The sequence below is a fragment of the Nicotiana sylvestris genome, chromosome 2 (genome assembly GCF_000393655.2).
Source record: "Nicotiana sylvestris chromosome 2, ASM39365v2, whole genome shotgun sequence".
Taxonomy (NCBI): Eukaryota; Viridiplantae; Streptophyta; class Magnoliopsida; order Solanales; family Solanaceae; genus Nicotiana; species Nicotiana sylvestris.
In genome coordinates, this window is record NC_091058.1 from 50,456,931 (window position 1) to 50,472,230 (window position 15,300).

The 15,300-nt window shown below is 37.8% G+C and overlaps 1 protein-coding gene and 1 long non-coding RNA gene across 2 annotated transcripts; one reads left to right on the forward strand and one right to left on the reverse strand.

Annotated features, from left to right (window-relative positions):
* Positions 1–5,006: 5,006 nt before the first annotated feature.
* On the reverse strand, positions 5,007–6,606 carry LOC104214859 (uncharacterized). The gene is made up of 2 exons (XR_011404991.1): positions 6,333–6,606; positions 5,007–6,204 (listed from the first exon to the last, which is right to left on the reverse strand). It is a non-coding gene; the product is annotated as an uncharacterized lncRNA (long non-coding RNA).
* Positions 6,607–8,035: 1,429 nt separating this feature from the next.
* LOC138884905 (probable purine permease 10) lies at positions 8,036–9,685 on the forward strand. Its single transcript, XM_070165769.1, has 4 exons — positions 8,036–8,078; positions 8,487–8,669; positions 8,859–9,356; positions 9,444–9,685. Exons 1-4 carry the CDS (start codon positions 8,036–8,038, stop codon positions 9,683–9,685), a joined length of 966 nt encoding a protein of 321 aa, XP_070021870.1.
* The last annotated feature ends 5,615 nt before the right edge of the window (positions 9,686–15,300 follow it).

Genomic DNA, 15,300 nt, shown 5'->3' on the forward strand with positions numbered 1-15,300 from the left:
TAACAGTCATAGAACCCTGCTGAAGATGCTCGAACCGCCTGCAGTAGTTCTCTCTCTAAGTGATAGGAAGGAACTTCTCGAGAAATAGCTGAGAGAACTGGTCCCAAGTCAAGGTAGGCGACCCAGCTGGCCTAGCCAAAAAAAAATCCCTCTACCAATTCTTGGCGGAACCTGACAGACGAAAAGCAACAAAGTCGACCCCATTGGTCTCCACTACCCCCATGTTCTGCAATAACTTGTGATAACTGTCCAGATAGTCCTAGGGATCCTCTGAAGATGTACCGCCATAGGTAGTGGTGAAAAGCTTGATAAACCTATCCAACCTCCACAATGCCTCAACATTCATAGCTGATCCATCACCGGTCTGGACTACAACACCCATCGGTACTACCCTAACTGGCTGAGCTACTGGAGTCTGAAACTGGGGAGCCATTTTCTCTGGAGTGTGAGTAGAGGGAGTTTGGGCTCCTCCCCCAGCGTGAGAGACAGGTGGTGCTACAGGAAATATGCCAGTCCGAGCAACACTCTCCATAAGGCCCACTAGACGGGCCAAAGCATCCTAAAGCACTAGGGTGGCTATGAACCCCTTCGGGACCTGAGCTGGTCCTGCTGGAATTGTCTAAGCCGGAACCTCATTATCGAACTCCACCTGAAGCTCCGTTGCTGGTGCTGCTGCTCGAGGTCTAGGCTGAGCCCTGCCCCTACCTCTGCCACTAGCACGACCTCGACCTCGTCCTCTTTTCCTAGTAGGAGCTACCGCTGAGGCTCGTGCTGCTAATCAGCTGATAAAGAGGTACGTGTTCTCGCCATCTACAAAAGAACAAGAGTAGAAAGTTCGATTAGCATTGAGAAATCAAATCGTATGACAGAGAAGAATAGAAATGAAGTTGTTCCTAAACTCCGTAGCCGTTGGGGGATAAGCACAAACGTCTCTGTACCGATCTCTCAGACTCTACCTAGCTTGTTCGTGAATTGTGAGACCTAGGCAGCCTAGTGCTCTGATATCAACTTGTCACGAACTGAATTTCCATTGGGATCGCGATGACACCTAACACTTAGAATGTTAGGCAAGCCAACAGATACATTTCTAACACGCTAATCACGAACCAAAACAGTAATTAACAATAATTTAAACTAATCAAATAGGAAGTGCGAAAATTTTATAACAGTTTAAAACACTAGTACACGACTACCACAAAGATCTGGTGTCACAATCCACAAACGTCTAAGAGTTACTAGAAATACTGGTTTAAAGAAAATACATTTGTTCTCGAAGTGAAAGAAAATAGGGAAACTAAGATAGATGGAAGGGGACTCCAAGGTCTGCGAATGCCGGCAGATCTACCTTGGGTCTCCTGATGAACTGAAGACAGCAACCCTACTTTAATCAGTACGGTCCAGTACCGAGATCTGCACAGAAAGTGCGGAGTACAGAATCAGTACAACCGACTCCATGTACTAGTAAGTGCCGAGCCTAACCTCGACAAAGTAGTGACGAGGCTAGGACACGACAATAACATAAACCTGTGCAGTTGAATCATATACGAGAAAATAACAACAAACAGAAATTTAGCAGATATTAACGGGAAGGGGAAAACATGCTGAGGGGAAATATCCAATCCTGAAAATAGTACAGCAAGAAACACAATAAATATCATACTTTGCACCAACGGAAGTAATAACATAGCAAAACATGTGCACGGCATTACCCTTCGTGTTTTTACCCTCATTCTCACCATAAGAAAACAGTAGAAACAACACGGCATCACCCTTCATGCATTAACTCTCTCACAATATGGCACGACATCACCCTTCCTGCATTAACTCTCTCATAGGATGGCACGACATCACCCTTCGTGCATTAACTCTCTCATAGCATGACACGTCATCACCCTTCGTGCATTATCACTCACTCACAATACAGTGCACGGTATCACCCTTCGTGTTTTACACTCTTCCTCACCCAAACAACAGAATAATATCAACCCGGCAAGGGAATTATCAATAACATCCTCAATTCAACATTTAGCTTCGTAACATAACTCTCAACTTATGTCAATACTCAACCATTATCAATTTCAGGAAAAACATGATAAGATTTGTTTAACATGAAGAATGACCAATCTAAGCATGAATCGTACAAATAAAGAATACAATGGTCACAAGTATAAGACTCACTCGCATGCTACAATACAACAACAACAACAACATATAGATACTCGCTACCTCACTTATACGTCGTACTCAACAACTAAATATGTAGCAAATAAGGCAACAATACCTACTCCCTTAAGCTAAGGTTAGCCACAATACTTACCTCGATTCCATAGCCGATCTCAAAGCTCAATCATAGCTTTTCCTTTCACACAAGCCTCCGAACCAATAGAATCTAGCAAATTACCAACCAAACGATTCAATTTAAGCCTTAGGAACTACCCACGATAGCAAGGAATTCAATTTAGGTAATTTTTGAAAAAGTCAACACCTGGGTCCAAACCCAAAATTCGGACTAAAACCCGATTATCCATTCACCCCCGAGCCCGGATATACAATTGGTTTTGGAATCTGACCTCAATTTGAGGTCTAAATTCCCAAAATTCGAAATTTCTAAGTTCTACCTAAAAATCCCCAATTCCACCATGAAAACTTTAGATTCTAAGATGAAATCTTGTAAAAAATAAGTAAAAGAGTGAAAGAAATGAGTTAAGAATCACTTACTTATGATTTGGGGAAGAAAAAGTATTTGGAAAATCGCCTCTTATGTTTTAGGATTTTGAAAAAGTGAAAAATGGATGAAAAGTCCCGTTTACATAGCCCTCTCTGATCCTCATTACGCGGACCGCGAAATACTGGGCGCAGCCGCGAACCTCACCGCGGTCTGCGAATTAATGGGCGCGGGTGCAGAAATTTGGCCTTACCCACCGCAAAGCCTTCTACCACGGTCGCGAAATCCCACCCCGGTCCGCGAAATTTCCAGCGCAGCCGCACTCCTAGGTTCAGAGAGCTGCAACTCTGCAACTATCCTACACCAGGTCTTTTCTAAGCCTAGACATCCCGTAGCCTATCCGAAACTCACTCGAGCCCTCAGGGCTCTTAACCAAACATGCACACAAGTCTTAACACATCATATGAACTTGCTCGGGCGATCAAATCGCTAAAATAACACCCAAAACTACGGATTAATCATCAAAATCAATGAAATTCTCAAGAACACTTAAAGTTTCTATTTTCACAACCGAGGGTCCGAATCACATCATATAAACTCCGTTTCTCACCAAATTTCACAGGCATGACTTAAGTATCATATTAAACCTTATCGGGCTCCGGAACCAAAATATAGGCCCGATACCAACAAGATCAAACATTATTCAATTTCTAAAAACCAATATATTTTCAGTTTAATAATTTTTCTTCAAAAATTCATTTCTCGGGTTAGGGACCTCCGAATTCAATTCCGGGCCTACACCCAAGTCCCATATTTTACTATGTACCCTCCGGGGCCGTCAAAATACGGGTCCGGGTTGTTTACTCAAAATGTTGATCGAAGTCAACTTAAATCAAGTTTAAAGGCAAAACTTTGTATTTTCTCAAATTTTCTTATAAAGGCTTTACGGAAATATGTTCGGACTGCATACGAAAATTGAGGAGAAAGAAAATGGGATTTTGAAGGGCTTAAAACTCCGAATTGAATTCTAAAACACGAGATGACCCCTCTTGGGTCATCACAATAGGACTGCTCAATATTTTATAAATGAACTTCTAGACGCACGATTTGCGTGACACTCATGAGCTAAGCACTTGGACATACGTAATAAGTAATAACAATCGTGGGATATAGACCATAGTACATTTACTAGCACCATTATTCTGTCCAATCGTGGGCTGGAACTTTTTTGGAAGCTTTTATCTATGTAATGAATACACGGGTATTTAGATTTGAAAGAAGTAAAAAAAAATTCAAACAAAGAGTTGTTCAATACTATGTTTTATATATTTAAAATTAATATTTTATTTATATCCATAGTGTGTTTTTTATAATATTTCGGTGACCCTCGGCAAAAGGTGGCTCATGGTGTAAACCACATATTATAAGTTGATATGTACTAAGGAGTAAAGTTATTTATCAACTTTTAAGTTAAATACCTTTTAACCAATAGATAGAGGATCACTTTATATTAGCTTTAAAATATAACAGGAGTCATCCTGTGCAACTTTGTGTAGGTCAAGAAGCTGGTAAAAATTAAAGCTTAAACCAACAAGTATAAAAGGAAGAAAGCTATCTACTAGTAATATTTACATGATGCTCGAAAGAAATGTATAAAGGGGAGTGTTTCTTTCCCTAATTAAAGGGAAGGACATTGTCATAAACGTGGCCTCACATGCAAAGCTTGGTATTAAAGTTACAGTTAATAATATTGTATGTTCTTAAAAAAAAGAGCACAAAGATATAAAACTGATACTAGTGCTGCGAAGCCTTTTAATTATTAATTTGTCTTTTCTGCGTTTACCAAGTAGTAGAGCATATAATTTGGATACCAGTCGAATCTTCCAATTTTATTTCATGATTTGTCTTTATTATCATCGGATTGACGCGTCGATTATCTATATAGTAAAGGTTCTCAAATCTAAACGTTTGCATAGAGTTTTATAAGCACTTAAGATTGAAGTCGTGTACCCACTTTTAGGGACAAAAACTTCAATAGAATACTGCAGTATCCAGTTTCTCAAGGGTGTTTAAATTTGAAAGAAGTGAAAAAAGTTCTGCGACAAAGTGTATTCATAATATATTATACACCTTTAAAACTTACAATAATATTTTATTTCTATACACACTATAATTTTTCGACAAATTGATCACCCTTTGACAATGTACCTTCGCCCCTGTTTTCTCAATTGTATACATATGTTTATGCATTGAGAAAAAGTAATACCATGAAAATGCTAACACAGACAATTGCTCAGAAATAGATCATAATGAGGGAATAACAATGAAAGAGTACTCCATGTAGATTAGAACTCATCATTTTTCAACTCTTAATTTTATGTTGTCTCACTAATTTATGCTTGTTCAACAAGGGAAACTTCAGATTCTTCATTGGCCTTTGACATATCAGCTTTGCGCTTTAGTTCATCAAGATATTGCTGATAAGCATAGGATAAAAATCCCCAAATGGCCAAAATCATGGAAACAGCCTTCACCCCACTCATCTTTTCATGGAATATAATAACAGCAAGAATTGGAATAAGAGGTATAGTCAATGCAGTAATGACATTGGCAAATAGGGCAGACACCTTCGTAATTAAGCTGAGAACAACAATTGTATAAACCTGCCAACACAAAGCATTCCATACCAATGTCATAACATAGGACAATTTCCCTAGCTTGTATTCCTGCATCTCTGTTTTAAGACCTTTCCATCCTCCGCTCGCGAAAAGGCCAATGAGAATGACACAAGTGGCGAAAAATGATTGCCAAATCACTAAGTTTATCACTTCTTTCATTGTTCGTTTTTTTATGATGTTCCTGAACACGCGCTCTGTGAATGATAACAACAATGCATAACCTGCTGAGGCAAATAGCTTACATATAAACCCTATTATATAGTGTTTACCGCCTTTGTTATGGCCTGAAGAGGAGTCATCACGTTGCAACACAAGAAGAATTGATGAGATAGTGAGTAGGAATATAGAATTGGCTATATAGGTAGTTATTTTTTTAGAGTTGAGGAAAAATGAGAACAAGGTGTTGAACCCCAATTGAGTTGTGTTAATAAGGGAAAATGTTGAAACAGGGAGGTATAACAAGCCCACAGCACTCAACATACAACATCCACCCAATAGAGTACCAAGAAAGACGTATACCGATAATAACTTCCAAATAGATATAGCACTGCTCGTGTTGTTTTCGTCATCACTAATAAGAGTACATTTTTTAGGAATTTTATTCAGGAAATAAATGGGAAGAAGTAATGGAAATCCCCCATTTTGCAAAAGTGAAACCAACCATGTGGTTTTTCCACCCTCTTTGTAGTAAAGTTCGCCAAGGAGTGTAGCAGCGGATTGGCAACTCAGGACCAATACTATATTGAAGAATATTTCAATCCACTTCTTATATATATTTTGTACGCCAAGAAATGAAGGATTGAGGGAAAGCATTTGCATGAATATTCTTCCTAACATCTGCTTCCTTAGCTTCTTCTTGAACTATATATATGCAAATTAAAATGTAAATAATCTTAATTAGTGGGATTTCATAAAAGATGATGAACAAAAAGAAAAGGAGATCAAGAAATTAGCTGAGGGTTTGACTACAAAAACGTGAGAAAGCTTACGAGAAATATTGAGTTGCTTCTCCCATTGAAAATGATACTCCAAGTGCTTCACATTTGTCAAGATCCTCTACTCTTCAAGCAAATTAAAGGAGAAGTACAATTATCAAAGCAGTTGGTACTCTTTTTCTTCTTTGTTCGAGAAGGAGTTGCTCTTCGACGGCAGGAGCAAGTTTAGAAAGAAACAGAGCAAAGTATAGTTATTGAAGGAATAGTATACTGTTTAGGACGCCCATGTGGGCTAAAGCCAAAATCAATATTCTAGTGCATAAACAAAATGGAGTAGATATGTATATATAAAGAAAGTAAAATAATAAAAGGATAGAGAAAAGACACAATCGATGTGTTGTGAAACTCATTGTATAGTCATGTCATTTTAGAAAGATAAAAGGGAGACTTAATCATAGGAATTTCTAATTTCTTCCTTATAATTTTCTTTCCCAAGAACATGAAAACAATACTCTCCTGAAAACTCTCAAAGAATTTCAAGGCAAAGATTAGAATCGGTCAATCTTCCTATGTTATTATTTGCAGAAATCTTTCTTCTCTGTTTATTTTTCCATTTTCTCTGTCATTCATCTAACAGTTAGAACAGAAACTGATAAGAGCAGGTTGAAGGAATTGGAACTATTTTTTCAAGTACTTTTTGAATAATTTGCAGAAATGCATGCAGGTAAGGCTGCCTACAATAGATATTTGTGGTCCGGCCCTTCTTTGGACCCCGCGCATAGCAGGAGCTTAGTGCACCGGACTATTATTTTTTACTTTTTGAATGATTTGAATTATTAATTATTGTGACTTATAAGACTACTAACTTTATATATAATTCATATATATGTACTAATTTTTATTTCAATTAACTCGAAGAATCTAAGTCTATATTCATATCAAAAGTTAAGTAATTTTATTCTGTTGTCCGAACCAGCTACATAAAATGGGAGGAGAGAGTAGTTTATATACGTTAGAAGATAATTTCTTTCCTAGCAGAGTCTCTCCTTCCTTTTAATATCTTACAAGCCTAAAAAATCATTAAAGGGGAAAGGTCCATTTCTGTTAATATTTCCACTGTCCAGGTTTATTTCATCATATTCAACCTTATTTAAATCATAACTTTACTTAGATATTTTGCTATCAACCTTATTTAGACAAGAGAGGTTGCTTGGATGGTAAGCAATCTCCACTTCCAACCAAGAGGTTGTGAGTTCGAGTCACCCAAGAGTAAGCTGATGAGTTCTTGGAGGTAAGGATGCCGAGAGTCTATTTGGAAACAACCTCTCTATCCCAGGGTAGGGGTCAAATTTTACTTGCTCCATCGTCAAATCCTTTGTTTGAACTTATATAGATCGTCCTTTTCACCTTCAACATGTAACCAAGTTAGGATTATTCCTTCAATAATCAAAGGTAGGACTTAGGAGTAACACTTTTTGTAAAAATTAGAAAGTGGTGAATTGCATTGGAGAAGAATGACAAAAGACGTTCAAATTAATTTGATGTAATTTCTTTCATTTTTACTCGTATCAACCCCAGTAACCCACTCCTACGACCCACCTCAACCTTCACATGCAATTATATAATAAGCCATCAGAATCCTAACATGAGATTCAACCTTTTATTCAAATCCATAGAAAGGAAGTCTAAACAAATAGTTTAATTCAACCAGGTAGCGAGAGTTACTTCAGAAGTGGAAGTACTTTTACATGTTTGCTATGGGAAGTAATGTTGCAGAAAAGGAGCTGGATATAATTATCAGTAAGTTTCCCTTAATGTTTTAATTTAACTTCCTTCACTAGTTTCTTTTTCTTTTTATCTGAGGGTAAGTGACGTTGAAGACTTGGAGTTGATAGATAATGACAATAAAAACGGATTTAAGTCATATACCCTAATAGTATACAAAATTAAGCACTATTTGTACAATTTGACTCGATATGACATATTATTATTCTATTTTCAAGGTTATCATATCATACTTACTACGTAAGTACGTACGTACTTTTATGGTATGTCAATGTAACCTGATAATATTAAAAATTTATACACCGCCGCATGAAACTTAAACTCATAACAAATTAGTGTATGTATATGGGCATTTTCTTTTACTTGTGTATGTTGGTGAAATAAAAGACGCTAGCTAACTTTGATCTTTTGGCTTATTCACAGTCCAAGAAGAAACTGAAGAAATGCAAAACTTGGAGAAAATTATTGTTGAACCTGAGTCATTGACTTTGACTGCCGGTAAATACAAGAGGTGGCTTGAAGTAGGGATCCACGCCTTCATTGTTCTGGCTAGTCAGTCAGTAGCTACAATACTTGGAAAGCTATATTACGACAAAGGCGGAAAGAGTACGTGGTTGGCTTCACTTACTCAAACTATAGGCTTCTAATTCCAATGATCATTTTGAATAATAATAAAATTAAAACCCCAAAATTAGAAGAAGGAATAATAAGTCACAACGTACAGTGACGTGAAGTCTCCTTCTGTAAAGGTCTTGTTATCAATCTATGTCTTTCTTGGTTTTCTGCTTGGAGTAGGTTGTGTTTTGTATTCAAAGGGCCTTTTATATGTCCCAACCTCAACTTTTGCTCTAATTTCCGCCACTCAATTGGGGTTCAATGTCTTGTTTTCACTATTCATGAGACTACAAAAAATTACACTTTTTGTGTCCAATTCTATTGTTCTCCTAACCATTTCCTCTGCTCTCTTGGCGTTACAGCCTGATCATGACTCTTCAAGCAAAAGGGAATCGTCTTCTCAAGGGAACCATCATTATGTGAAGGGGTTTGTATTCACACTAATTACTTCAGCTGGTTTTGGTTTACTATTAGCCACGACAGAACTCATGTTTAGAAAATTCCTAAAAAAGAATAGCTTGAAAGAAAACATGGATGTCATTATTTGTCAATCGTTTTTTGCCACGTGTCTCATCCTTATTGGACTATTCGCAAGTGGAGAGTGGAGGAATTTGAAAGCAGAGATGCAAGATTTCGAGCTTGGAGAAGTGTCATATGTCATGATATTATTTTGGATAAGTTTGTGTTGGCAACTTTACTCCTATACTATAGTCTTCTTGGGCTGATTATGAAGGTATCTGCTGTATTTGCCAATGTGATTACCAGGTAGTTTGGATGCGCCTCTAATTCAGATTCTATCTGTTACTATTATTTTCCCTGACAAGATGAGTGGGGTGAAAGCAATTTCTATTGTTTTGGCTATTTGGGGATTTTCTTCTTATGCCTATCAGCAGTACCTTGATGAGCAAAAGCACAAAGCTGAATTTTTAAATTGCAACGGAGCATCTGAAGAACTCGTTGGTGAAAGTGGTTTCACGTGCAAAGAAAATTCTACAGTTATTAATTAGCTAGGCTGTTTTCTTTTAAATTAAAATCTATTAGCTAGTATTTTTATGGAAAGGATTGCTGTTGATTGTTACTGTTATTTTCTTTTATCAATATGTAATATATTATAAGTGTTCCATTACTCTCTCCGTCCTCTATTGACTTAAAATCATTTATTAAGGGTTTATTTTACTAAGTTACCCTTGTTAATTAATGGTTATAATAGTTGTAACTCCAATAAATTTAAAATTTGAGGGTACTTAATACTAAAAGTAATTTTGGAAGAAAATAATAAATCTCTCTTGAATTTGCTAAAGGAAACTACTACATAAAGATTTGTTGTTACAAGTTTCTTGGAAAGCTCCAAGATCACACTATTCTTACGGCTTAATATTGATGGTACTTTGGGTAATTAATCCGGGAGAGGTGGAAGTGGAGGTAGAGGAGTGCTTAGGAATAATAACAGGGATTCTTTAATTTGATTACGGCTTTGGATTTAGGAGATGGCTAATAATGAGACCGATATTAGACTACTTTAGTATATGGAATGGTGTGTATAACAAATGCATGTGGACTTTCTAGTCAAAATTCTGGCTTTTGTTCAAAGTGGTGACTCCTTGACCAAGACTATATTGAAGAGTATTTCAATCCACTTCTTATATTTTACACCCCCACGAAGTGAATAAAAAGGGCAGCCCGACACCCCATAAGTTGATTGAACAAAAGCCTTTATCTCAGTTCAATTTTATATACTATTTGGTTAATTTATCTTTATTCAAGCCTTGTTTAAATATTTTAAATTAGAGTATTATTATCGTGACTTGTAAATTAAAGTATTCCAAATAGGTAAGTTTATTTCAAAAAATTAGAAATGATTGTGTTTCGATTCACAACCAAAATTTGTTATTGAGAGAGAATTGAAAATGTGGAATTTTGCCAAGGTGGAGATTTGTTGAAGTTTGGCAAAATGCCAAAGTCCCACATTGGTTGGGAGTTAAGTTTGGGGGGGATTTTTCCCCTATAAAAGAAGGCCTAATGTTTAGGATTGAAATACACCTCTCATTTGCCTTCTCATCTGTTTAAGGCATTTGTATCTTCTCTCTTTAGTATTATTTCACTTGTATTTTTGGAGTGAAATAAAATATTGGTTGTGTCCGAGGAGTAGGCAAAATTAGCCGAACCTCGTAAATTCTGGTGTTCCCTTTATTGTTGTTTTATTGTCTTATTTATTATTTGGTGGCTGTCATAATTTTTGGTATAGTAGTTGTGACTTATTCACACTATATACATTTGGCTTCCGCAACAATTGGTATCAGAGCCAAGGTACTGTCTAAGTATGCTCTGTGGTTGCAGCATAGTCTGATCTTCCACATCAGAAAAGATTTATCTTGGTAACTGAGTCAAGGTTCTGTCTGAGTATGCTCTGTAGTTGCAGCTTAGTCTGATCTTCTACATCAGAAAGGAAATAATCTTGATTTGTGTCGTCAGCTATTAAATAATATTTGTGTCAAATATGGGAGACAATAAACAAGAAGAATCTACATCAAGTGTCAACAATACGTCATCATTGGCATCTTCGCTTATGACAAGAATTGTGTCAAATGCGAAATTTGCGGTAGAAATTTTTGACGGGTCCGGACATTTTGGGATGTGGCAAGGCGAGGTTCTAGATGTCCTTTTTCAACAAGGGCTAGATCTGGCCATTGAAGAAAAGAAACCAGATGTTATTGGAGAAGAAGATTGGAGAATTATCAACCGTGTTGCTTGCGGTACCATTCGATCCTACCTTGCTAGAGAGCAGAAATATCCATACACAAAGGAAACTTCTGCAAGTAAATTATGGAAAGCACTGGAGGATAAATTTTTGAAGAAAAACAGTCAAAATAAATTGTACATGAAGAAGAGACTGTTTCACTTCACCTATGTTCCTGGTACCACGATGAATGAACATATCACCAGTTTCAATAAGTTGGTCACAGATTTGCAAAATATGGATACAACTTATGATGATGGTGACTTGGCCTTGATGTTGTTGGCGTCACTTCCTGATGAGTACGAGCACCTTGAAACTACTCTACTCCATGGAAATGACGAAGTTTCTCTCAGAGAAGTTTGTTCGGCTTTGTACAGCTATGAACAAAGAAAGCGAGAAAAACAGAAGGGCGGAGAAGGAGAAGCACTATTTGTGAGGGGTCGTCCTCAAAATCAAACGAGGACAAAGAAGGGAAGATCCAAGTCAAGATCCAGACCCAGCAAAGATGAATGTGCCTTTTGTCGAGAAAAGGGGCACTGGAAGAAAGACTGTCCGAAGTTGAAGAATAAGGCCAAACATAACAATGGAAAGGCCATTATGGATTCAAATGTAGCTGATTGTGATGATTCAGACTTCTCATTAGTTACAACAGAGTCATTAACATCATCAGACATATGGTTGATGGACTCGGCTTGTAGCCATCATATGTGTCCCAACAGGGACTGGTTTGTGGAATTTCAAGAAGGAGAATATGGAGTCATCCACACAGCGGATAACAGCCCTCTTACCTCATATGGCATTGGTTCAATACGATTAAGGAACCATGATGGAATGATCAGAACATTAACAGATGTTCGATATGTACCGGATTTGAAGAAGAATCTCATCTCTGTGGGAGCCCTGGAATCAAAAGGGTTCAAAATCATTGCAGAAAATGGAGTGATGAGAGTATGCTCCGGTGCACTAGTGGTAATGAAGGCTAATCGGAAGAATAATAATATGTACCGCTATCGTGGCAGTACAGTTATTGGGACAGCGACAGTGACATCCAGTGACGACAAAGAGGCAGAAGCAACCAAGCTATGACACATGCGCTTGGGACATGCTGGAGGAAAATCCTTGAAAACTCTATCAGATCAAGGATTGTTAAAAGGAGTAAAAGCTTGCAACTTGGAATTTTGTGAGCATTGTGTTAAAGGGAAACAGACAAGGGTTAAATTTGGTACAGCGATCCATAATACTAAAGGTATTTTGGATTATGTACACTCTGATGTTTGGGGTCCTTCCAAAACACCTTCATTGGGTGGGAAGCACTATTTTGTAACCTTTGTTGATGATTTTTCTCGAAGAGTGTGGGTGTATACAATGAAAAACAAAGATGAAGTGCTGGGAATTTTTCTCAAATGGAAGACGATGGTGGAGAATCAAACAGGCAGGAGGATCAAGTGTATTCGCACAGACAATGGAGGTGAATACAAAAATGATCATTTCAATAAGGTCTGTGAAAATGATGGCATCGTCCGACACTTCACTGTTAGACATACACCACAACAGAATGGAGTGGCAGAACGTATGAACCGGACCTTGCTGGAGAAGGTACGGTGTATGTTGTCCAATGCTGGCTTGGGCAAAGAATTTTGGGCTGAGGCAATTACATATGCATGCCACCTCATTAATCGTCTACCATCTGCTGCTATTGATGGCAAGACACCATTTGAAAAATGGTATGGAAAACCTGCTGTAGATTATAACTCTTTGCACGTGTTTGGCTCAACTGCATATTATCATGTGACGGAGTCAAAATTGGATCCAAGGGCAAAGAAGGCTATTTTTATGGGAATTACTTCTGGAGTCAAAGGATATCGCTTATGGTGTCCTATGACAAAGAAAGTAATATTCAGCAGAGATGTTACCTTTGATGAATCTGCTATGGTAAATAAGGTAACAGAAGACACCAAACAAAATAAAGGTGCTTCTAAGCAGGTGGAGTTTGAGGGAAAATTTATTTTTCCTACACAAGAAGCAGATGAGGAAACAAATGAAGATTACCCTCTGGAAGGAGAGCCAGTAGAGGAGATTCCAACTCAGGAACCTCAACAACAACTTGAATCAATAGCAACCAGCAGGCCAAAAAGAACAATAACGAAACCTGTTCGTCTCATAGAGACGGTTGCTTGTGCAACCTCAATTGTAGCTGATGATGTTCCTACCACTTATAAAGATGCTGTCCAAAGTTCAGAAGAAGATAAGTGGAGGATTGCCATGAATGATGAAATACAGTCCCTTCATCAGAATCATACATGGAGATTGGCCAATCTCCCGAAGGGAAAGAAGGCAATTGGGTGCAAATGGGTATTTGCAAAGAAGGAAGGATTTCCTAACCAAGTAGATGTTCGCTACAAAGCAAGATTGGTGGCCAAAGGATATGCTCAAAAGGAGGGAATTGATTACAATGAAGTGTTTTCTCCAGTTGTAAAACATTCCTCCATTAGAATTATGTTGGCTTTGGTAGCACAATTGGATTTGGAACTAGTTCAGATGGATGTAAAAACTGCGTTTTTACATGGAAACTTGGAGGAGGAAATCTACATGACTCAGCCAGAAGGATTCAAAGTTGCTGGAAAAGAAAATATGGTGTGCAAACTTGAAAAATCATTGTACGGATTGAAACAATCTTCTAGACAATGGTACAAGCGATTTGACGAGTTTATGTTACGGCAAGGGTACAAGAGAAGCAAATACGATCATTGTGTGTATTTGCACAAGCTTAAAGATGGTTCCTTTGTATATCTTCTCCTATATGTTGATGATATGTTGATAGCTTCCAAGAATTCGGAAGAAATTGATAAGTTGAAGATTCAACTGAAGAAGGAGTTCGAGATGAAGGATTTGGGTGAGGCAAAGAAAATTCTTGGCATGGAGATAATTAGAGATAGACGTTCAAAGAAACTCTGTTTATCTCAAAAGGAATATTTGAAGAGAGTACTTCAACGTTTTGGCATAGATGACAAGACTAAGCCAGTTAGTACTCCACTTGCTTCCCATTTTAAGCTAAGTACTACTATGTCGCCAATGGATGAAGCTGAACGAGAGTATATGTCAAAGGTACCATACGCAAATGCTGTTGGTAGCTTGATGTATGCAATGGTTTGCACAAGGCCTGACATTTCACAAGCTGTTGGAGTTATTAGCAGATATATGCACAATCCAGGGAAGGAGCATTGACAAGCTGTGAAGTGGATTCTACGGTATATTCATAATACTGTAGATGTCGGGTTAGTTTTTGAGCAGGAAGACAATCAGTCTGTAGTTGGATATTGTGACTCAGATTTTGCGGGTGATATGGACAAACGAAGATCAACTACTGGTTATGTGTTTACTTTTGCAAAGGCACCAGTTAGTTGGAAGTCTACTTTGCAGTCAACAGTTGCTTTGTCTACAACAGAGGCAGAGTACATGGCTATTACAGAGGCTGTGAAGGAGGCAATTTGGCTTCAAGGATTGCTAAAGGAGCTTGGTGTTGAACAAAAAGGTATCACAATTTTTTGTGATAGTCAAAGTGCTATTCAATTAGCGAAGAACCAAGTTTATCATGCAAGGACGAAGCATATTGATGTTCGGTATCATTTCGTACGAGAAATCATAGAAGAAGGAGGAGTCACAGTGAAGAAAATTCATACTACGGAGAATCCTGCTGATATGCTAACTAAGGTGGTGACTGCGATCAAGTTTCAACATTGTTTGGATTTGATCAACATTGTTGAACACTGAAGATTGAAGATGAAGACACAACCAAAATTTGTTATTGAGAGAGAATTGAAAATGTGGAATTTTGCCAAGGTGGAGATTTGTTGAAGTTTGGCAAAATGCCAAAGTCCCACATTG

What these genes read in the sequence shown, in the direction of transcription:
- LOC138884905 (XM_070165769.1), top strand. Translation starts at nt 8,036, where the DNA reads ATGGGAAGTAATGTTGCAGAAAAGGAGCTGGATATAATTATCA. An exon ending in TTACGACAAAGGCGGAAAGA is followed by an intron (nt 8,670 to 8,858) that starts GTACGTGGTTGG and finishes TGCTTGGAGTAG; the next exon opens with GTTGTGTTTTGTATTCAAAG. An exon ending in CATGATATTATTTTGGATAA is followed by an intron (nt 9,357 to 9,443) that starts GTTTGTGTTGGC and finishes TGTGATTACCAG; the next exon opens with GTAGTTTGGATGCGCCTCTA.